This window comes from Hypanus sabinus, chromosome 7 (genome assembly GCF_030144855.1).
Source record: "Hypanus sabinus isolate sHypSab1 chromosome 7, sHypSab1.hap1, whole genome shotgun sequence".
In the NCBI taxonomy this organism is placed as follows: domain Eukaryota; kingdom Metazoa; phylum Chordata; class Chondrichthyes; order Myliobatiformes; family Dasyatidae; genus Hypanus; species Hypanus sabinus.
In genome coordinates, this window is record NC_082712.1 from 40023848 (window position 1) to 40049650 (window position 25803).

Sequence of the window (25803 nt, forward strand, 5' to 3'; positions counted from 1 at the left end):
ATTTCTTTTGATATAATAAAGTAGTCTCTCACTATGCCTTCGGTTTTTTTTATCATTACTATGTGTAAAGTAAATATTAATATGCCCTTTCTCATTGAACAATACTGAGTCTGAACTGACCTTTCTAAGTGGCCTCATAGTCAAGGACAGATAACCTAGGAGCTTACTTCTTTAGGCTCAATCATTCTAAATGAGGTTTTAATAGCTTCACTTCCACTTTTAGAAACCATACTGCATTTGGAAGAGAAAGGATTTTACCTCTTTACTTGATCGTTCTCTCTTGTATGTTTTCTAGTCATTGACTGCAGGAAGAGTGAAATTACTGCAGGAAAAGCAGTTTAATTGGGACTTCCCTAAATGGCACACTGGCCAACCTTACACCAGTTGAGTACACTGATTTCACAAGGACGTCGTACCCAATGTGGAATATCATCTCATTATAAGTGTATGGAAATGCCAATCATATTTAAAATTCCAATCTGAATAATGCATAAAAATACAATACACAATAGAATTTCTGGCCCACCGTAATTAAATACATTTGTACAGAATGTATCAAAAATAAAGCACAGTATATCACCATTTTAAAAGTTTGTGCACGAGAACATTATCCCATCATATTGCAGTCTGATTTCTCATTTCTGAAGAATTTAATGGCTGCATTAATAATATAAACACCTAATTGTGTACACACACTCACACACACACACACACACACACACACAGACACACACACACACTTACTTCATTTTTTGAGGTACAGCTCAAAATAGGTCATTCTGGCCCTCCAAGCCATGCCTCTCAGCATCTGCTGATTTAACCCTTGTCCAATCATGGGACAATTTACAATGCACAATGAACCTACTAACTGGTATGCCTTTGGATTATGGAAGGAAATCGGAGCTCCCAGATAAATCCAAAGCATTCCATGGGGAGGACATATAGACTCCTTCCAGATGATGTTGGAATTGAACTTCTGAACTCTGACACTCTGAGCTGTAATAGTGTCATGCCAACCACTATGCTACAATGGCGCCCAGGATGTTCCTGTATTATATATTGAAGCTGAAGTTGGGAAACTTCAGAATTCAGGACAGATGAGATATGATGAGATAAGGGAGAATAGAATCCAAAAGTAATCCAGTGAGAAACATAAAAAGTAGAATGTAAAAGCCATTGTAAATACAAAGGAAATGCATTATCTGAAGGTCATCCAATCACAAACAAAAGAAAATCTGCAGATGCTGGAAATCCGAGCAACACACAAAATGCTGGAGGAACTCAACAGGCTGGGCAGCATCTAGGAAAAGGTAAAGTTGACATTTTGGGTTGAAATCCTTCCGCAGGATTGGAGAAGCTGAGGAGTAGGTTTAAATGGTGGGGTGGGGGGGGGGGGGTGGAGAGGGAAGAGAGAAACAGAAGGGGGAAGGATGAAATAAAGAGCTGGGAAGTAAACTGGTGAAAGATCATGGAAGAAAGAAAAGGGTGTAGGAGCACCAATGGGCGAGCAAGGAGATAAGGTGAGAGGGGAAAAAGGGGATGGGAAATGGTGAAGGAGAGGCGGGTGGGGAAGCTTTAGAAATTGATGTTCATGCCATCAGGTTGGAGGCTACCCAGATGGCATAAGGCGATAAGACCACAATATATAGTAACAGAAGTAGCCCTTTCAGCCCATTGAGTATGCTCTGCCATTCAATCATGGGCTGATCCAATTGCCTTCTCCCCATACCCTTTGATGCCCTGGCTAATCAAGAACCTATCTATCTCTGTATTAAATACACCCAATGACTTGGCCTCCACAGCTGCTCATGGCAACAAGTTCCACAGATTTACCACCCTCTGACTAAAGTAATTTCTCTGTATCACTGTTCTAAAAGGACATCCTTCAATTCTGAAGTTGTGCCCTCTTGTCCTAGAATCCCCTACCATGGGAAATAATTTTGCCATATCTAATCTTTTAACATTCAGAATGTTTCTATGAGATCCCCCCTCATTCTCCTGAACTCCAAAGAATACAGCCCAATTGCTGCCAGATGTTCCTCATATGGTAATCCTTTCATTCCTGAATTATTTTTGTGAATCTTCTATGAACCCTCTCCAATGTCAGTATACCCTTTCTGAAATACGGAGCCCAAAACTGCACACAATACTCCAAGTGTGGTCTCACAAGTGCCTTATAGAGCCTTAACATCACAGCCCTGCTCTTATATTCTATACCTCTAGAAATGAATGCCAACATTGCATTTGCCTTCTTCACCACCAAATCAACCTGGAGGTTAACCTTTAGGGTATCCTGCACAAGGGAACTCACAAGTCTCTTTCCACCTCTGTATTTTGAATTCTCTCCCCGTGTAAATAATAGTCTGCCCATTTATTTCTTCCACCAAAGTGCATGACCATACACTTTCCAACATTATATTTCATTTTACACTTCTTTGCCCATTCCCCTAAACTATCTAAGTCTCTCTGCAGGCTCTCTGTTTCCTCAACACTCCCCACTACTCCACCTATGTTTGTATCATTGGCAAATTTAGCCACAAATCCATTAATACCATAGTCCAAATCATTGACATACATCTTATAAAGCAGCAGTCCCAACAGCAACCCCTGTGGAACTCCAGTGTAACTGGCAGCCAGCCAGAATAGGATTTCTTTATTCCAACTCTCTGTTTTCTGCCGACAAGCCAATGCACCACCCATGTTAGTAACTTCCCTGTAATTCCATGGGCTCTTATCTCGTTAAGCATCCTCATGTGCAGCACCTTCTGAAAATCCAAGTACACCATGTCTACTGCATCTCCTTTGTCTACCCTGCTTGTAATTTCCTCAATGAATTGCAGTAAATTTGTCAGGCAGGATTTTCCTTTCAGCAAACCATGTTGACTTTGGCCTATCTTGTCACGTGCCTCCAGGTACTTCGTAATCTCATTCCTAACAATCGATTCCAACAATTTCCCAACCACCGACATCAGGCTGACAAGTCTCTAGTTTCCTTTCTGCTGCCTCCCACCCTTCTTAAATAGTGGATTAACATTTGCAATTTTCAAATCATCGTAACAATGCCAGAATCTATCGATTCTTGAAAGATCATTGTTAATGCCTCTGCAATCTCTCCAGCTACTTCCTTCAGAACCTGAGGGTGCATTCCATCAGGTCCAGGAGATTTATCCACCCTCAGACCATTAAGCTTCCTGAGCACCTACTCAGCCGTAATTTTCACTGCACAAACTTCTCTTCCCTGACACTCTTGAATGTCCGTTATACTGCAGACGTCTTCCCCCGTGAAGACTGATGCAAAATACGCATTCAGTTCCTCTGCCATCTCTGCATCTCTCATTACCCTATCTCCAGCGTAATTTTGTATTGGTTCTATATCTACCCTTGACTCTCTTTTACCCTTTATATACTTAAAGAAGATTTTAGTATCTTGTTTGATATTAGTCACCAGTTACCTTTCATAATTCATCTTTTCCTTCCTAATGAGCTTCTTAGTTTCCTTCTGCAAGTTTTTAAAAGCTTCCCAATCCTCTATCTTCCCACTAGCTTTGGCTTCCTTGTAAGCCCTTTTTTTTTTGCTTTTACTTTGGCTCTGACTTCACTTTTCAGCCACAGTAGTGTCCTTCTTCCCTTTGAAAATTTCTTCTTATTTGGGATATATCTGTCTTGCACTTCCCTCATTTTTTGCAGAAACTCCAGCCATTGCTGCTCTGCTGTCCTTCCTGCTAGTGTCCCTTTCGGGTCAACTTTGGCCAGTTCCTTTCCCATGCCATTGTAATTTCCTTTATTCCACTGAAATACCGACACATTGGATTTTATTTTTTACCTTTCAAATTTCAATGTGAACCCGATCATATTGTGATCACTAAGGGTCCCTAAATCTTAAGCTCTCTTATCACCTCCGGATCATTGTACAACACCCAATCCAGCACAGCCAATCCCCTACTGGGCTCAACAACAAGCTGTTCTAAAAGACCCTTCGACATTCTACAAATTCTCTCTCTTGAGGTCCAGTACTGACCTGGTTTTCCCAATCCACAACGATTATCATGACATTGCCCTTCTGACACGCCTTTTCTATCTCCTGCTGTAATTTGTAATCCACAACCTGGCTGCTGTTTGGAGGCCTGTATACAACTGCCATTAAAGTCCTTTTACCCTTGTCATTTCTTAACTCAATCCATACAGACCTTCCAATCCTATGTCATCTCTTTCTACTGATTTAATATTATTTCTTATACACAGAGTCACACCACCTCCTCTGCCTACTAACCTATCTTTCTGAAACACTGCATGTCCTTGGGCATTCAGCTCCCAACGGCAGCCATCCTTCAGCCAAGTTTCAGAGATGGGCTCCATGTCATACTTACCAATCTGTAGCTGAATCTAAAGATCATCCATTTTACCCCATATGCTGCGTGCATTCAAATATAACCCTTTCAGTCCAGTATTTGTTGCTTTCTGTTTTAACTGCATCACACTTCTATTGCCCTGTAGCTCATCCCACTGGCTGTGATTAAGCCTAATCTCCTGCCTGTCCTTTCTATAATCTCTGTTGCATGCTACCTTTGATTTATTTCTGTTTTCCCCTTTCTCAACTCTGTCACTTCAGTTCTCATCCTCCTACAAAATTTAAACCCTCCCTAACAGTTCTATTAAATGTGCTTGCTAGGATATTGGACCTCTTTGGGTTCAGATGTAACCTGTCCTTTTTGCGCAGGTTGTAACCCCCTCCCCCCAGAACCCGAAGCCCTGCCCCCTACACCAGTCTCTCAGCCATGCATTAATATGCCTGATCATGCTATTCTTGAGCTTGTTAGCCTGCGGCACAGGCAGCAATCCTGAGATTACTACCCTAGAGGTCCTGCTTTTCAGCTTCCTACCCAACTCCCTGAATTCTCTCTTCAGGACCTCCTCCCTTTTTATACCCATGTCATTGGTACCAACGTGTACCAAGACTTTGGCTGTTCACCCGCTGCCTTCAGAATATTCTGCACCCGATCCGAGACATCCCGTATCTTGGCACCTGGGAGGCAACACAACATATGGGTATCTCTATCAGGTTGATAGAACACCCTGTCTATTCCCCTCACTATGGAATCCCCTATGACTGCCACATTCCTCAACTTCCTCTTTCCCTTCTGCACCACAGAACCAGGCTCAGTGCCAGAGACCCGATTGCCATGATTGTTCTTTGTCAGGTCACCCCACTCAACCGCATCCAAAACAAGATGACAATTTACTGAGGGGGACGGTCACAGGGGTGCTCTCTACTATCTGAGCTCTTCCCTTCCCTTCCCTTCCCTGATGGTCACCCACTTATCAAACTCCTGCAGTCTCGAGGAGGTGACTAACTCCTTGTGGCTCCTATCTATCTCCTGCTCGCTGTCCCTAATAAGCTGCAGGTCATCGAGTCGCAGCTTCAGATCCCTAACACGGTCTCTCAGGAGTTGCATCTCGGTACACCTGTGCAGATGCGGCCATCTGGGAGACTGGAAGATTCCCAGGATTCCCACAAGGGAATGATACCTTAACACTCATAATGGAGTATAAAGGTGCTGATTATACCACAGATCAGAGCATTTGTGTAACAAGAATGCACAAAACAGGAATAACTCGTCATTATTTAACAGTACTGATAAATGAGGAATAATTTGTTTCTCAATGTCAGCCCAGCAACCAAGCAACCTAAAAATATTTTAAAGCTACATTATTACAGAAATCACTTTCTATTGAACAGCAGGTGAAGTGACTATTTTATCACATTTAATTCCTGTAATGGAATACAAGGTGTTGTTCCTCCAACCTAAATGCGCCCTCATCATGACAGTGGATAAGGCCATGGACAGACATTTCAGAATGGGATTTGGAAGTGAAATTAAAATGGGTGACCATTGGGAGATTCCGGTTTTTCTGGCGAAGTGGTCTCCCAATCTACATCAGGTCAGGTCTCACTGAAATACATGAGGGCCCAGCAGGAGCACCGGACACAGTAGATGACCCTAACAGACTCACAGGTTAAGTGTTGCCTCACCTGGATGGACTGTTTGGGGCCCTGAATGGCAGTGAGGGAGGAGCGTGGGGGGAGGTGTAGTGACTGTTAAAATGGAATAAGGTAGAACTTTTGTTGTGGTAGATTTAGACTCAAAAGGGGGACACACAGTACTGAAAGTCAAAGAGCAGTGTGGCTCAAGGATTGGTTTCTTGAAAGAAAACTAAATGGTCCTTTTGGTTGGTAGTCTGCAACACCCTGTTGGACATTGATGATGTAATATGCCATAGGCCTGTTTCCCTTGTTTGTTGGTGTGATAGACACGGGGGAATGCCTGCTGATGCATTCCTGGAGAGGAGATGCCAGAGGTGGTGTAGGCTGGCCTCTCCCATTGGTGCTGCCCACCGGTGTTCAATTGGTGGAATGTCAAGCTGGATTGCATACATGTGGGAGTTTGTCTACAGACTTGCCAGGAACTGCTCTACCAATTTATGGAGCGTGCACTCAGGGACTTGGGCTACATACACTTCTTTTGTGTGACTGTATGTTTGCTTGCTACCTTGAATGTGCTGTGTTTATTTTGCACTTAGGCCCCGGAGGAATACTGTTTCATTGGCTGCATTCATGTAGGGTTGAACAAAGGCTAAACTTGAACTTGAACTTGAACCTGGCAGGGTGGCGATAAGGCAAAGGATAAGCCATAATTTTATTGAACGTCAGAGCAAGTAATACAGCCAGAATCATCTGCACCTGCTTCTATTTCTTACAGTTATCATGAGATGAAAATATTATATAGTAATAGGCATCCGTTAGTCTCAAGAGACCAAGGATTTGCACTTTGGAAAGTTTCCAGGGCGCAGGCCTGGGCAGGGTTGTATGGTAGACCGGCAGTTGCCCATGCTGCAAGTCTCCCCTCTCCACGCCACCAATGTTGTCCAAAGGAAGGGCAAGGGCTGATAAAGCTTGGCACAGATGGCAAAACAATGTGTGGTTAGGTGCCTTGCTCAAGGACACAACATGCTGCCAGCTGAGGCTCAAACTAGCAACCTTCAGATCACAAGACCAATGCCTTAACCACTTGGCTACACGCCAACACAACATTATATGAGCTATGACAAAACTATATATATAGACTGATAGATAATTAATTCAAAACTACAAAAACAATAAATGTTAATCAGACAGAAATGCTCTGAGAGGTTTTCTAATTTAAAACTTACCTCATCACTGGAATGTGGTGTGATGTGCTTGATAAAAACTAATCCCTATTAATTAAACAATTCTGTCTTTTCAAGTTATCAGATTACAGGTGAAGGAACCACAAAACTATAAATGACACTTAAATAGGATGATACCTTAACACTCATAATGGAGTATAAAGGTGTTGATAATTCTACAGATCAGAGCACTTGTGCAACAAGAATGCACAAAACAGGCATAACTCGTCATTATTTAACAGTACTGATAAATGAGGAATAATTTGTTTCTCAACCTCAGCCCGGCAGATAAGCAACCTGAAAATACTTTGAAACTACATTATTACAGAAAGCACTTTCCATTGTACAGCAGATGAAGTGACTAATTTCATCCCATTTAATTCCTGTAATGGAAGCATTAAACTGCAAAGATGAAGCCTTAAACTGATGACACATGATATGGTAGTTCGAAAGTAATAAAATGCATGTTAATTTGATTATACCAAGCAAAGATCAGATGCAGCTATTTAAAGAATTTACTTCCGTTGTCCATTTCTCAACAGTCAGTTGCTGTTGGTCTAATTGTACTTTGCAAACTCAAAGTAAATTATGTCTTGACATTGTTAGTAGCATAGATTGTTGGTGACTTTCCAAGATTAAAATAAACCTATAATTTCAAGACTTCAATCAAACTGTGTAACCCAAGACTCTGCAACTGGAATTGGTTACCAGTATGTTCATCTAAAACAATTACATAATCATCTAAAATCAGGGTGTTTTCCACTTTGCCTGTATTTTGTAATGCAATAGAATTAAAATTAAAATTATTTTTACTCAGGAACAACTCATTCAAGGTACTTTGTGATAAGAAGGATTCTTGATCAAATACCTTCCCAGTTTGCAATGAAACTTCATTAAGTTTAAATATAATAATAATGATCTGTAGTTTGATTGTCTTATCACATTAAACTGATTGTTGTTAAGATTTGTTATAAAATGAAAATATGAATCTAGAAAAGGTTGCAAGCTTTTGATATGGACTTTCCTCAAAATTCCATCTTGTGCAAATTTCTCAAATATTTTTGTAAATATACCATGGACACTATTCTAACTGGTTGCATCACCACCTGGCTTGGAGGGGCCACTGCACAGGATCAGAAAAAACTCTAGAAGTTGCAAACTCTTCCAGCTTCATCATGGGCAAGAGCCTCCCCAGCACCTAGGACATCGTCAAAAGGCAATGCCTCAAAAAGGCGGCATCCATCATTAAGTACCCCCATCACGCACAGCATGCCCTATTCTCATGCTACCACCAAGGAGGTGGTACAGGAGCCTGAAGATAGACACAGTACTTTAAAGACAGCTTCTTCCCTGCCGCCATCAGACTTCTGAATGTATAATGAATCCTTGTACACTACCTCACTACTTTTTGCACTGTTAATTTAATTTACATTTTTTAACATATTCTGGTTCAGCTTTGAGCTTAGTTTATTGTCATGCAACTGTACAAATGTAAACCCCCAAACAAAATGATTGTAGACCAAGGTGCACAACAAATAACATATTAAATAATATTATCACAAATAAATTAACAAATAATAAGTTCAATTAACGATACAAGTTAAAAAATAAAGTGTATTGCTACTGGCACTTTATACGTGATGAGAACCAGCAGGGAGTCAGTCATCTTATGGCCTATGGGAAGATGCTGCTTCCTGTTCTAACAGTGCTTGTCCTAATGCTGTCTTACATCCTGCATGATAGTAGGGGTTCAAAGAGATTGTTGGAAAGACGGGAGGGAACATTGACAAAGCTAAGGGATGTACATATGAGGCACTCCCAGTAGGTATCTCTGATGAGTGGAACTCCACTCATGAAGAGAAACTCCAATGATCCTCCCAGCAGTTTTTGCAGTCCTCTGTAGGGACTTGCAGTCAGATGCGTTGCAATTCCCATACCAGATGGTGATGCAGCTGGTCGGGACACTCTCAATGCTGCTCCTGTAAAATTTGGTTAAAATTGCAAGGGGGGGCGGGAGGCAACAGTCCCCTGTTGTGCATTTAATATTTCAATAACATTTGAGTAATATTATAAATATATTGTTTGATTAAGCATTCTGTGTTGTTTAAATAATTCATTATAAATTACATGTAAAAATATGTGGATGGCTTATGTCATTGCACCACCATGTCATATGCGTGCACCTCGCTTAAACTAAGTCACATTCTCCTGGGCACTGGTCTTTTTCTTGAAATTATTTTCATGTTTTGGAGCGACAAAATATAAAAGTGGTAATGACTAAGTCTTAAACAAATCCGAGACAAATACTTACCTATTTTGAGTTTTAAAAAAGCAACACAGTATGCGCTTCTTTTCAAGGGAACAGAGATATGAGAGTTTAAAAAAAATCGGGTTGGAAAATGGACTAAATTCACGGGTTCATAAACAGTAAGTAGAAGGTGATAATAGAGCATAGAACATAGAATAGTACAGCACAGTACAAGCCCTTTGGCCCACAATGTTGTACTGACCCTTAAACCCTGCCTCTCATATATCCCCCACCTTAAATTTCTCCATATACCTGTCTAGTATAGAACATAGAATAGTACAGCACTGTACAGGCCCTTCGGCCCAATAATGATCAATAATTTTTTAAAAAGCAGAAATGGCTGGTTACGTCAGAAAGATAAATGTATTGATTGCATAAGAGATTACTAGAATATGTATATTAGGTGAATTGAGCAATATTTTAAAGCCAGTGAAATAGTTAATGAGAAAAAAATACCAGTTTTGCTGAGTGCATTGGGTTTAAATGTACACTGTTCACTTAGAAGTTTGACTGCTCCAGCCAAACGGGCTAAAATGAACATAGAACATAGAATAGTACAGCACATTACAGGCCCTTTGGCCCACAATGTTGTGCCGACCCTCAAACTCTGCCTTCAATATAACCCCCCCCCCACCTTAAACTCCTCCATATACCTGTCTAGTCTTAAATTTCACTAGTGTATCTGCCTCCACCACTGACTCAGGCAATGCATTCCACGCACCAACCACTCTCTGAGTGAAAAACCTTCCTCTAATATCCAGCTTGAACTTCCCTCCCCTTACCTTAAAGCCATGTCCTCTTGTACTGAGCAGTGGTGCCCTGGGGAAGAGGCACTGGCTGTCCACTCTGTCTATTCCTCTTAATATCTTGTACACCTCTATCATGTCTCCTCTCATCCTCCTTCTCTCCAAAGAGTAAAGCCAATACCACTGTTATTGCAGTACACTTTAGGTTTCATAAGTAGAAGGGGAGTCCACTTCAGTGTACATAGCTGAATTGAAGAGAATGTCTGAGCATTATCAGTTCAGTAATTGACTTAATGATGTACTGAAAGATCATTTAGTATGTGGAATCTCACATGAAAGCATTCAAATACGGCTCCTAAATGAAGTACAATTTACATTTAAAAGAGCAGTTGAAATAGCTGTGTACAATGGAAACAGCAGATTGAGAAGCAACAGAGTTGCAGACAGGGATGAAAGTGAGTGTGAACAAAATTACAATGTCTAAACAAAAACTGGCCTGCCAGAACAAAATGTGTCACCATTGTGGCAGGGGCTCACCTACACCAGACCAATACAGATTTAAAGGTGAAACTTTCAGAACATTCAACAAAGTAGGACACATACAAAGAGCATGGTGTGCAGACAAAAATAAATGGACTGTACAAAGTTAAAAAGTCAAGTTGCAGTTTCAAAAAAGAGCACTAATATGCATGTTGTTGATGAAAAATCTGATCATGACGAGAGTGACACAGGACTAAGTAGTCCTGAGATTTAAAATGTGAAAACTATCAATAGACAAGCAATATGGCTTATGCCAGAAGTGAACGGCAAATTAATAAACATAGAATTGGACACTAACTCAGCTGTTTCAGTCATTTCCAAAAGTAAGTTTGTAGAACAATTCAAATATTCTAAACTGAAGTCTACTGATTTCAAACTTAAAAACATACTGGAGAAAAGATAACTCCTGTGGGAGTGACATTTATGACAGTGAAATAATACAACCAACAAGCCACATTGGGCTTGAATATGGTAAAAACAGGAGGGCTAGCAATGTGGGGATGTGATTGGTTGAGTTAAATTACAATTTAATTGGAGATCCATCCACTATTTGCATGCCATATCCCCTACAGTAGACTCAGTAGAAAGCAAATTGGACAATGCCACATCAGTATTCAAGGATGGAATTGGAAAAGTCAAACATATCAAGGAGAAAATAGTGTTAAATGAAAATGCCATGCCTAAGTTTTGCAAAGCCCATCCATTCTTTATGCCATCTGTGATAAAGCAGCTAGTGAGCTGGATTGCATGGGGGCTAAAGGTTGAGTGGAGCCCAAGGGAAACTTCAGTGGTCCCAGTAGCCATGAAGAATGGGACTGTCAGGACTTGTGGTGATTTTAAGGTCACCATCAACCCAGAACTGAAAGTAAATCAATATCCTCTGCCCAGGACAGATGATACCTTTGCAAACCTTTCTGGTGGAAAATACTTCTACAAAGTGGACTTAGCTGAGGCCTACCTACAGATAAAGATGGAAGAAGAGTCCTAAGTGTTTCTCAATGTAAACACTCACAAGGGGCTTTATCAATCTATTAGGCTAATATTTGGAGTAGCATCTGCACCTGCACTCTGCCAGAAAACCATGGACCAGGTGCCGCAAGGCTCCCTGGACTCTCAGTGTTACCTGGGTGAAATCATTGCTACCAGTAATGATGACAAGGAACGCCTCCAAAATCTCAAGAGCACACGGCAACAAATGTGAATTTTTTAAACCAAGCATCATTTACTGTGGTCACACCACTGAAGCACCAGGATTACACAAGTGTGCCACAAAAATTCAAGCAGTGTCACAGTTGCAGTCCTCTTTAGGATAAGTCAATTACTGTAGTAGATTCTTGTCAATCTGGCTACTGTGCCCCACCTCTTAACTCATTGATACTGATCAGGAAGAAAGGGCAATGAACAAAGCTGTATGAGGTGGCTTTCAAAGAGATAAAGAAAATAGTGACATCAGACACTGTTATCGTCCAGAGAATCTTGTCAGTGATGCTTCGCCTTATGGTATAGGTGCAGTCATGTCACACAGTATAAATGATGGAGGTGAACGCCCCGTAGCCTTTGCATCACATACCCTTACAGTTGCAGAAAAAAAATGCACAGATTGATAGAGAGGTCTTGATTGTAGTTTGGGGTGTAAAACATTTCAACCAGTACTTGTATGGGAGACCGTTTACTCGTATTCTGATCATCAACCACACGTGTCCATTTTGAGTCTACATAAGTGATCCACTAACAGCAGCCATACAAATGCAAAGATAGGTTCTTTCTCTTGGAGGATACAATTACAAGGTCAAATTCAAAAGGATGACTAATGATGGAAGATGACTCTTAACATATGCAAATTGAAAGTCTCCCTATTATGGCAGAGGTGGTCCAAAGAGAAACCAGAAAAGACCCCCACTGTTTCCATTCTACATGGGCAGCCAAAATTGTTACCAGTGCCAGCCCAGTTGCCCCATTGTTAACAGTGGCATGATGAAATTGCGTTATGTGGGTATTGAGAGTTGTTGTACCATTCAAGCTAAGAGCTAACGTGTTGGAGGAGCTACATGCTGGTCGGATAGGCATTGTCAAAATGAAAGAATTGGTTCAAAGCTTTGTCTGGTGGCCTGGGATAGATCAGTAGATCAAGCAGCTGTTAGGGTTGACAACATGTCCAGCAAATGCCAAAAGCAGCACCTTTCCAGCCCTGGGAATGGCTTGCATTACCCTGGCAAAAGATTCATGCAGTTTTTGCTGGAACATTCATGGCCATAAATTTCTTGGTTGCAGCTACAAAGTAACTAGAAGTGTCCCAATAGCTTCCACTACAGCTTTGCACATTGTTGATGTGTTGCAAAACCTTTACTCAGGGACTGCTGTTCCAGAACACTTAGTCAGTGATACTTTGTTGTGGAACAGTTCCAATTATTCTGAGAAATGAATGGAATAACACATATTACATTTGCACTATACCACCCAACAGTGGCTTGGTGGAAAGATTTGTCCAGAGCAGGGGTAACCAGCCCGAGGTGCACAGACTCCTTAGTTAATGGTAGAATTCCATGGCATACAAAACTTTGGGAATGCCTGGTCCAGAGTCGAAAGAACACACTGCTAGCAATGTTAGCAGAATACACTACACTAACACTGAATCAGAAGCTCACAAACTTATTCCCTGCATATCACAATGCAGCATACCTCACAGCCAATAACTCCCCAGCTGGGCCACTCTTTGCATTCAGGATTGATCTCCTCTCAGTGGGAGTAACAGGACAGCTGAGACAAATTGAGGATCGATGTTTCACTCCTGGACAAGCATCCTTAGTGAGGGACTACAGAGGTAATCAAAAATGGGCACTCAGAAAGTTTAAGGATAGAACTGGGTCATTCTCCACAGTGGAGGTAGCGTCTGATATCATCTGGAGATGACGCATCGATCAGGTGAGGAGAGTGGAGTCAACTGTAGAGCATAAGAGTGCCCAGGGCTCTCAGAACTACTTCCTGCAGTCCCAGTGTCAAGTCCTATAACCACCACAAAGGGGGGCCCAGTACCTGAGATTCTTTCACAGCCACAAGTCTCACCTGCCAAGCAGAGTGGTCACTCCTGTCAGGAAAGACATTCTCCCACAAGAGTAAGAAATCCTTCACAGCAATTAAATCTTTAGGCCTGAATGGGACCATGTAAAACTTACTATGCCGCTGATGTCTATACAGTAGTTGTATTACATATTAAACTATACATACAGTATAGTACTGCACAAAGATCTTTGGCACATGTATATAGCTAGGGTGCCTAACACTTTTGCACAGAACTTAACTATTTTTATGCATTGCTCTGCACTGTTGCCACACAAAATAGTAGGTGTGTTGTGTACTTAATATTTCAGTAATATTAGTACAAGAGGACATGGCTTTAAGGTAAGGGGAGGGAAGTTCAAGGGGGATATTAGAGGAAGGATTTTTCACTCAGAGAGTGGTTGGTGCGTGGAATGCACTGCCTGAATCAGTGGTGGAGGCAGATACACTAGTGAAGTTTAAGAGACTACTAGACAGGTATATGGAGGAATTTAAGGTGGGGGTGGGTATATGGGAGGCAGGGTTTGAGGGTCGGCACAACATTGTGGGCTGAAGGGCCTGTAATGTGCTGTACTATTCTATGTTCTATTATAAATATATTATTTGATTAAGCATTCTTTGTTGTTTAAATAATTCTTTACAAGTTATATGTAAAAGTATGTGAATGGCATATGTCATCATGCCACTATGTCAGATGCGCATACCACACTTAAATTAAAAACAACTAAGACACATTCTCCTGGGCTACTATCTTTTTCATGCAATTAGTTCTATGTTTTGGAGCGACAAAATATAACGTGCCCTCTATTTTTATTTTACAGCTGTAAAGACCAAGCATTGCTCTGAACAGAAAAGTTTTACTAAAAACTGCAAACTATGAATATTTAGAATGAAAACTGAAAATTCACATACTTTTGATTGTATTTATTAATTGAAGGGTATAATTAAATACAGTACAACAAAGAAAATGTCACATTCTGTAAATTTTCCTTGCCTCACTTGCCTCAATCCTCAGGAAGTGGAGATGCTGATTTGTTTTCTTGTGCAAAGAGGTGGTGTTGAGGGAAGGTGAAATCATTGATTATGTATGCTCCCAGAATCTTGGTGCTTTTAAATCTCTCCACAGCGAAGTCACGTATGTACAGTGGGGAGTGGTCATCCTGCATCTTTCCAAAGTCCACAATCATCTCTTTGGTCTTGTTCATGCTGAGACTCAAGTTGTGTTTGCCCCATTCTACCAGCCACTCTACTTCCTCTCTGTACACCATTTTGTCATCATTGTTGCTGTGGCCAGCCACTGCAGTGTTGTTAATGAGGGCAGATTGCCCACCAGCGTCTGACGGGTGACTGTATTAAATGCCAAACATAAGTTGATAATCAACATCCTGATACATGAGACACCAGTTTCCAGATGGGACAGGACATAGTGGAATGCACATGCTATGGCATAATCAGTGCACTGATTAGAGTGATAAGCGAACTGGAAAGGGTCCAATATAGCAGGAAGATGGGATTTAATTCATTCCATAACCAGTCACTCAAAGCTCTTCATTGTTGTTGAGGTCAGTGCCACTGCACGGTAGTCCTTGAGGCAGGTTACTGCCGCCCTCTTGGACACTGGGATGATGGAGGCTGCCATGAATCCTGATGGGACGGTGGATTGTTCCAAAGGGATGTTGACGACGTCTGTTAGAACCTCTTAACTGGACTGCACAGTCCCTCAGCACCTGAACAGGTATATTATCACGCCCCGCGGCTGGCTATGGTCTTCCTCACATCAACTGCAGCCAGACAGAGTGCCTGCACCTCGGGAGGAAGAGAGGCTTTCCTCGGCAGCACCTCGTTCTGCTCAGCAAAACAGAGCATAAAAGACGTTCAGCCTATCAGGAAGAGAAACGTCACTGTCATTGTGCGTTATGGTCTAAATGCTCTGCCACATGTGCCTCTTGCCTCTGGTGTCACAGAAAAGGCTGTATATTCTCTGTGAATAATCCTCTTTTGCCTTCCTAATGGTGCAGTGAAGCGCAGCTGTTGCCGATCAGAGAGATGTCTTATACCACACCCCCACAACATGAAGGCAGCATCCCGATCAGCCGCCCCTCCCTCAATCCTGAAGGCCACCTTATTCATTCATTGGACTTCCCATATTGCTCTGTTTGCCCATGAAACAACAATACTCACAGCAACACCAGTTATTATGCGTGAAACATCTGTGGATGCTTCTGAGTAGAATTCAACATCTTCTCGAGTAAAACTGTATAATGGCTGAGGTCTCCAGGTGGGTGTTGGCATTACTGTGGGGTTGCATGCAAAGACAAGGGACTTAGCTCAGATCATAAATCGACTGTGGTTAATTTGGGTAGGTTTTGAGCCAACTAAGATTAGAGAGGCAATGAGACATAGCTAAATTGACCAGCATCTAGAAGGGTGAGGTATTGATCCAGAGATATGAGGTTTGAATTCTAGCAAAGCTGCTGTGATATATAACATCAATAATTAAGTACGTCTAGAATAAAAGATTGGTGTTAATATAGGGAGCTGCGAGTTCAACAGAATGTCACCAGGTTCACTAATATCCTTTAGTGAAGCAAATCTGCCACCTTAAGGTCTATAGCTGCCTCTAGACTCAGGACTGTGGATGATTACAAAGTTGTAAAGTTTCAAAGTAAATTTATTATGTACATCATATACAACCTTGAGTCATTTTCTTGCAGGCAACCACAAAACAAAAAGAACACACAATAGAATGCCCATGAAACCCCACATAATCAAGACTGACGAATCCAAATGTGCAAAAAAAAACAGATTGTTCAAACAATAAAAGAAATAAACAAATAATATAAAGTCCATGATATTGATTCCACAGCCACAGAACCAGACCTGTGGCGAGGCGAGTGAAGCCAGTCCAGGAGCCCGATGGCTGCAGGCCACAGCCCAGTGAGGCGAGTGAAGCCGGTCCAGGAGCCCGATGGCTGCAGGCCGCAGCCTTGGAGTCAGATCAGCACTGTGGTGACTGAGGCCGGTTCAGCAGCCCTAGTGGACAACTACTGCTGAACCTGGCAGTGTGGACCCCGGTACTCCTGTACCACCTGTCCGATGGTAGCAGTGATGAGAGGGAAACAGGTCAAAACCCAGTCATACGGGACAGGCTCAGGAGGAGGATCTTGACTGACATGCAACTGTGAGCCTTCAGCCTCAGCCTTTGATGCCTTAATCTTTAATAATCCAGCTCAGAGCTTACATCAGCTAAACAATGGTTCATTCTTCACTCTCTGACCTGGTGATGCTTGTGGGCAGCCCAGCACAATCCTCACTGATTTGATTTAACATAAACTACATATTTCACTTCATTCTGACCCTAGGTCCGCTCCAACAATAACCGTCATGACGTACCTGTGTTCTTGAGAGTCCACTTCGCTGAATCCTTCAATAATCCACTAAAACACCAGTTTCTTCAGACGCATCAAAAGCACACATCCCAGAGAGAAACTGCAGGCTTCAGAATGCAGTGATCTTAGTCCGTAAGAGTTATATTAGGTAGGACAGCTGGTAGTCTGGTGAACTGCCCGCAAAACATCTCAGTGTATCACCAGCATCATCTTGGACATCAGGGTGGCAAGTAGCATAGCAGAATATTGTCAGTATAACAGTATTACAGGACCAGCGATCACCAGTCAAGGCTCAATATAACAGAATTACAGGACCAGCAATCACCAGTCAGCGCTCAATATAACAGTATTACAGGACCAACGATCACCAGTCAGGGCTCAGTATAACAGTATTACAGCACCACCAATCACCAGTCAAGGCTCAATATAACAGTATTACAGGACCAGCGATCACCAGTCAGGGCTCAGTATAACAGTATTACAGCACCACCAATCACCAGTCAAGGCTCAATATAACAGTATTACAGGACCAGCTATCACCAGTCAGTGTTCAATATAACAGTATTACAGGGCCAGCGATCACCAGTCAGCACTCAATATTAACAGTATTACAGGACCAGCGATCACCAGTTAATACTCAATATAACAGTATTACAGCACCAGCGATCACCAGTCAGGGCTCAATCCCTGCCCATGCCTGTAAGAAGCTTGTACCTGTTCCCCATGACACCATGGTCATCCAGTTTCCTCCCACATTCCAAAGATATACGGTTGGTGTTAAGCTGTGGCCATGTTATGTTGGTGCTGGAAGTGTGGCAACCGATGCGGGCTGCCCAGTACCAACCTCACTGATTTGATTTGATGCAAATGATGCATCATGTTTCGATGTACGTGTGACAAATAAAGCCAATCACTAAATCTCCATAGTCCAATGCACTTCACCAAACCATTTCCTTCAGAGCAGTTAGGAGTGGACAACAAACATCGAGCTTGTATTTGACACCAATGTCCCATGAACAATTAAAAAAAAATATTTCCTACAGGTCACAAGGCAAGAGATATGTAATGGTTTAGAAAATAATCCAAGAGGAAGGATGGACTGTGGGGGGCAGAAGGAATGTTGGTGGAATGCTAACGAAGTTCAGAAGGGTTCAACAAAGACGGCCTGATGTAAGATGTATATAGCAGAGTCTGACTTTATTTATGGTGGTGCTGAGAGGTCTGTTAGTGAAGAGGAGTCTGCAGATGATGAAGATTAACATTTTAGTCTAATGAAGCCCTGTTCACTAAAGAATCGAAGTGAATAGGCGATATTTCTGAATTTAAGAATTAGCAGTAGCAGTGATGAAAGATCAAAGTAAAATTTATTATCAGAGTACATTCATGTCACCACACACAACCCTGAGACTTTTTTTTTTGCTGCAGGCATGCTTAGCAAATCTGTAGAATAGTAGCTGTAAGCAGGATCAATGAGCAATAAACTGCGCAAATGCAGATGTAATTAAATAGCAATAAATAGCGAGCATGAAGTAACAAAATAAAGTGAGACCATCAGTTCTGGAAACACCAAAAGTACAGTGAGGGTAGTTATCCCCTTCTGTTCAAGAGCCTGATGGTTGATGAATAGTAACTGTTCTTGAAAATGTTGGTGCCAGTCCTGAGGCACTTGTACTTTCTTCAGCAGTGACAAAAAGAGCATGGCCTGGGTGGGGAGCATATTTGATGATGGACTCTAGTTTTCTATGGCAATGTTTCATGTAGATGTGCTCAATGACTGGGAGGGCTTTACTGGGCCAAATCTACTGCCTTCTGTAGGATTTTCCACTCAAAGGCATTGGTGTTCCCATACCAGGCCATAATACAGACGGTTTTGAAATAGCTTGGGAGAGTAAATCATTGAAAATTTTCCCTATTCCAGTTTAAAACATGGTATCTTTCTAAACTGTACCTTACAGGTTATTGCTCTATTAAAATTTGGATTATTTGATGCACATTCTTTTTGCAGCTGAGGAATGCTGCTGCATTTGTTTTGTAACACACCAATGATTTTGCATTTATTTCCGTGAAAATGACCTCACAGACACAGTTGTGCAGGACATGCAATCATAAAAGGAGCAGAAGGCAAGTATTTGCTTTACAGAAACACAATTGTAAAAATATTTTTATCCAGGTGTAATTTTTTTTTAGAAGAACTAGATCTACTTAAAGCTTTGTTTTATAGTATCCTCCTGAAGACATAATAAAATGACATCCAATCAAAGTTACAGCTCTAAATATAACATGCTGCTGACAATAGGCATTAACTGAACCATTATTTTTTGCAACAGGGAGTTTATTTCTTTTCATTCAACATCATTCCTTCAAATGTTGAAAGATCAAACACACTTCTTCACACACCCACTAATTCTTGCACTCTCCACACCTTTGCCAGTTTTAGCTTTGTGGGAACCTGCCTCAGGCATTTTGCTCTTTAGTTTCTGACTGACTGCCTCCAAGAAAATGGGCACTTTTGCTAGCTATTTATTTATTTTAAAATACAACCTTAATTAGAGTCTATTCATGGTACTTAATGAAACAGTATTTAATCAAAAGGCATAGAAAATGTTTAACTCAAAGGATCAAAGTTGAAATACATGATTAACAAATTTGCATTTGATGCCATATTACACAACTAATAATTCACATGTAAATTCATGAAGATACATTAAATGCTGGCTTTTAAACTTAACTAATATTACTGTTGTAGTTAGGGGGGCTCACACTGCATGCAGAGATGCACCTGCGTCACACGTCAAATTCACTTCCCTGAAGCCAAACCGGCGATCAAAGAGCATGTGGCTAGATTTAAATATTATAATATATTTTCAATCATTGTGGTTTCTATTTTGAATTTTAGCAGAAACTTTGTGTCACGCACAGGTACTGTAAGTGTCATGAACAATGGGCTGCCAAGGAGCCAGTGATGGATTTTCTTGTGCCTCCTCATGCTACTTGAATTCCGTTGCAACTTGTCTGCTCACGCAATTGAGTTTCCACTGAAACTATGTTGATGAAATGTAAAAACTCCTGAGGATAATCACCCTCATTAGGCTTCCACGGAATAATACTAGTCGGCAAAGGCCGTTGAGTGGAAAGAAGTGAAGTAACAAAACTTCTCTTCAGAAATTATTTTAGAAGATCTTAACTTCTTCACTCATTGGCCCAGTAGTTTACATAATTTTGTAACAACTGATTATAAGCAATTTAGAAGTCTATTAATACCTGGCTTAAACAGCATTTTTAGTAAGTATAATTATCACAGTTGATGACAATTCTATTTAGTTTCTGACAATATCACTTACTCAAACATACTGTATGAACAAGGCCATTCTGTTAATTGGTGCCTATGCTCCATGCAAACTCACTCTAATCCCAAAACTGTTTCTTTAGCATTACAAGAATTGGAGTAGGCTGCTTAGTCAGTCAAGCCTCTTCATCCTTTCACTAAGACCATATCTTCAAATGCCTGACCTTTCCCCATATTCCATAATACCTTTGGTTAAGAAAATTTATTAATTAACAAATGTCATTTCTGAAAAAGGTTTAAAATTCGTATCGCACATTTTTCTGCAGAATTTTTATCTAGCGTTACTTAATTACATCAATGTTGCTTGTGTCTACAACCCTCTAAATTAACAAGCTCTCTAGGTAAAGATGATCCTTCTGAATTCCCTTTTGGATATTCTACCTTTATAGTTCCAAGCTCTTTTCTCCAGTGGGAATGCCTTGTTGCAGTTTACCCAAACTCTTTCATGATAATATAGTCTCTACTGAGTCAAACGTTAATAATTTTCTTTCTTGTGTAAAGTGCCCCAGTATGTTGAATCTTTCAAGAAATGCATAGCCCCTCAGTTCTGGAGACATTATGATAAATCTACACTGCATTTTTCAGCATTTTTAATTTTTTTGGTAATAGAGTCACCAAAAATAGTCAATGTGCTTCAAATGTGGTTAAACCTGAGTCTACCCAAATATAAATAACTTCCCTGTTTTTCAATTCTTTCCTCTAGTAGTGAACCCAGTACTTTGCACCTTTCCTATCTTTGATTTCTAACCTTTATTACATTGTGTATCTGTTCTCCTGATCCCACCACTCATCAATATAATTAATTTGTACAGTAATGAAATACTGTATGTAAAATAACAATTGCAGCTAATGACAATTATTATATAACTGATTTCACCAGGAACGGCTGGTTTGGATGTCTAACGCCTTAAAAGACAGAATTATTGATTGGTTTGCACAACAGAGTTGGGTTTGAAACAGGTGCTACAAGCATAGAAAATTTATGACACAGAGAAGACCATTTGGTCCATCAAGTCCATGCAAGTCAAAAAGTGATAGCCAGCCCAAAAATGGAGCCCTGGAGGATACAGTTCTTTAAAATCATATCCTAATAATTTTAAAACAATGTATGAGGGTTTCTATCTTTACTCCCCCAAGATTTAAAATATTTTCATCATCTTTGCTCTAATCATTGTCTTAAATATATGAGCCCTGGTTCCAGTGCTGTAGTTAAGGGAAACAAAATGTTTTCTCTTTTCTTTATGCCGACCCTTCATAATCTTATACTTCTTGATTGTTTTCGGCTCCTCAGTTCCAAACAAGACAACCCTACCCTATTCCATTATTTATGCTAACTAAAACTTTACAATCTTGGCAACGGTCTTGCACATCTCCTCAATGTTTTTTCAAGTGAAATCACATCTTTCCTGTAATGGATGACCAGCACTGTAAGCAGTACTGTGGCTGTGGTGTAACTGGTGTGGTATGTATTGTCGTTAATAATGGACAGCATCGCATTAGCCTTTTTTAACCTCCATTTGACTTATCTTGAAGGATTGGTGGGTGCAAACTTCAAAGTCTCTCTGTTCTTTCAATACTCTCCTATTTATTATCCACTTTCCAAAAGCATTACTTCTTATTTCTTTGGACTGAGTTGCCTTTTCCAGATATCTGCCTAAATAACAAGCCTATACATATCCCAACGTTCTAAAGCTTTCATCCTGATTGCCATTAATGATACCTATCTTACTGTCAAGGCCACTTTGTTATGAAGTGCTTTGCACTATCGCCGTGTACAGACATACTTTATAATACACTATTTTTTGTGTCGTGGATACAGATGTTACAATCATGAGTCATACAAGTCACAATGAAACTTTTGAAAGCACTCGCCACCTCTCCTGTTACCATCGCATGATAACCAGCATCTGACCTGCTCTTGAAGCCACAGAAATCACAGGGCTTTTGAGATGATATTGAAAAGCTTCAGTCCATGCACTACGCCAACACAGAAGCCCCATGTCAGTAGTAGAAGAAGAGCACCATTTAACAAACTACTCTGCCACCCACACCACCAAGCACTTTTCATCCCACCTGCAGAAGAGTCTGTGATTCCACACTAGCTTCAGCAAGTACTTCCAAATCCACAAAATCACCCTCACCCCCAAATATCTGCCCAAAACCACTTATATGGCTGGTCCTCTTGGGTTTCAAGTCAATGCTGAGCCATGGAATGAGGATAGAAATACCACTGAATGTCAAGGATCAGTGGATAAAACTTCCTCTGTCTACAGAAGGAAATATAGATGAAGAGAATTCTTCCAATACCTAGATTAGTGATTGTATCCCAGGATCCATGGCAAACAACTATCTATGCCATTTAAAGAGCAAACACGAGGAAAACTGCAGATGCTGGAAATTCAAACAACAACACACACAAAATGCTGGTGGAACACGGCAGGCTAGGCAGCATCTATAGGGAGAAGTGATGTCAACATTTCAGGCCAAGACGCTCTTACTATCTTTCCTTTCTGTTAGTCCTGACGAAGGGTCTCAGCCCGAAACATCGACATCGCTTCTCTCTATAGATGCTACTTAGCCTGCTGTGTTCTACCAGCATTTTGTGTGTGTTGTGATCTGTGCCATTTGCTATTCACGGAATCTTGCTACATGCAAACTGTCTGCTTCAGTTGTTTACAAAACCATAGGAACTGTATTTCAAAAAATAACATAACTGGTTGTGAAGTAATATCCAAAAGACATGAATTGACTTATTCTTTCCCAATTCAATCAATCGGATGACCAAGTAATGCAGGATGAACCCATTTCCTAATTATTAATGACCTATATTGAACAGCTCAGGAAACATAATTCTGACAGACTTCTAATATGTAAAAAATGTAATTTATGATAAAAATGTTCTTTAGTATAGGAGAGGCAATATCTTGCTAACATTCAGATGTCCAGTGCCTATGAAGAGCATTCAACCCTCCCCCCTCCATACCATGGAAGTTTTCATGTTTTTTTTTGTTTTACAGCACTGAATCACAGTGGATTTAATTTGTTTTTTTTACACTGATCAACAGAGACTCTTGTGTCAAAGTGAAAACAGATCTCTACAAAGTGATCTAAATGAATTACAAATATAGAACACAAAATAATTGATTACATATGTATTCACCCGCTTCAAGTTAGCATTTAGTAGATGCACCTTTGGCAGCAATCACAGCCTTGAGTCTGTGTGGATAGGTCTCTATCAGCTTTGCACATCTGGACACCTCAACACCTCAATTTTACCCCATTCTTCTTTACAATACTCAAGCTCTGTCAGATTGCATGGGGATCGTGAGTAAACAGCCCTTTTCAAGCCTAGCCACAAATTCTCAATTGGTTTGAGGTCTGGACTCTGACTTAGCCACTCCAGGACATTAATTTAGTTGTTTTAAGTCATTCCTGCGTAGCTTTGACTTTATGTTTGGGGTCATTGTCTTGCTGGAAAACAAATCTTCTCCCAAGTTGCAGTTCTCTTGCAAACAACAGCAGGTTTTCTTCCAGGATTTCCCTCCCTGTGCTTTGTTGTATTAATTTTAACCGCCACCTTCTCAAGCCTTCCAGGGCCTGTTGCAGTGAAGCACCCCCACAGCATGATGCAGCCACCACCATGCTTCATGATAGGGATGGTGTGTTTTTTGATGATGTGCAGTGTTGGCTTATGCCAAACATAGCGTTTAGTCTGATGCCAAAAAGCTCAATTTTGATTTCATCAGACCATAGAACCTTCTTTAAGCTGACTTCAGAGTCTCCCACATGCATCCTGGCAAACTCTAGCTCAGATTTCATTTGGGTTTTTTTCGACAGTGGCTTTCTCTTTACCACTCTCCCATAAAGCTGTGACTGGTGAAGCACCTGGGCAACAGTTGTTTTATGTGCTGTCTCTCCCATCTCAGCCACTGAGGCTTGTAATTACTCCAGGGTTGTCATAGACCTCTTGGTGGCCTCCCTCACTAGTTCCCTTCTTGCATGGTTACGTAGTTTTTGAGGACAGTCTGCTCCAGGAAGATTTACAGTTGTGCCATATTCTTTCCATTTCTTCATGATTGACTTAACTGTACTCCAAGGGATATTCAGTGACTTGGAAATTTTCTTGCATCCATCTCCTGACTTGTGCTTTTCAATAACCTTTCCCAGAGTTGCTTGGAGTGTTCTTTTGTCTTCATGGTGTATATTTTGCCAGGATACTGCCTTACCAGCACTTGAACCTTCCAGTACAGGTGTATTTTTACTACAATCATTTGAAACACCTTGACTGTACACAGGTCTCCAAAACCAGATCTCCATTTAACTAATTATGTGACTTACCGATTGGCTGCACCAGTGATGATTTGGTGTGTCATATTAAAGGGGTGAATGCTTACGCAATCAATTATTTTGTGTTTGATAGTTGTAATTTATAATTTAGATCACTTTGTAGAGATCTGTTTTCACTTTGACACAAAAGAGTCTTTTTCTATTGACCAGTGTCAAAAAAGCCAAATTAAATGCACTGTGATTCAATGCCTTAAGAACATAAGAAATAGAAACAGGAGTAGGCCACCTGGCCTACCAAGCCTGTGCTGCCATTCAGTAAGATCATGGCTGATCTGGCTGTGGACTCACTGCCACCTACCTGACTTTTCCCCATAATTCCCAATTCCCCTTCTATGCAAAAAATCTATCCAACCTTTTAGTGGACACAACTTTCCTGTCTCTATTTTATCTAACCCTTTCATAATTTTATGAAAAACATAAAATGTTTAACTGTAAAAGCAATTAAACATGAAAACTTCCAATGGAGTGAATACTTTTTAATACTACAGTTCACTCTATGGCAAGCCTATTTAAATTTTTCTTTTCCTTGCACCTTTCTATATCAGGATCTTCTTTTGTTAGAAAGCATATATAGTAATTCTGCAATGTATAACAACAGCAAACAAAGGATAACTTATCACATTTACAGATTGTCTCATAAGGCCAATCAACAGACATGATAAATTGCAGTGAGGCAAATCAATAGCCAATTTTATAGTCAGTACATTTTTAATGAACAAATAATCAGTTGTATTGGTGTTTAGTTAAAGTACAATTTCAACTACATTGGCCACGGAGGATGTTGAGGTAAAATACAGGCTAGAGAGAAGCAACCACCCTACATATGCAGGCAAAATATGTGTTTCCTTCTATCTAAACATGTTT

The 25803-nt window shown here is 40.7% G+C and overlaps 1 protein-coding gene across 9 annotated transcripts in view; it reads right to left on the reverse strand.

The window, feature by feature from the left end:
* Positions 1–25803, reverse strand: part of arhgef28a (Rho guanine nucleotide exchange factor (GEF) 28a) — a 390430-nt gene that overhangs the window by 19582 nt on the left and 345045 nt on the right. The window contains exon 36 of one of the 9 annotated variants that reach the window (XM_059974563.1): positions 14767–15737. The exons of the other annotated variants lie outside the window; for them this stretch is intronic. Coding sequence (XP_059830546.1) covers positions 15733–15737 — 5 coding nt within the window. The 3' untranslated portion in view covers positions 14767–15732. Of the gene's footprint in view, positions 1–14766; positions 15738–25803 lie in introns of those variants that run through there. 9 annotated transcript variants of the gene reach the window in all.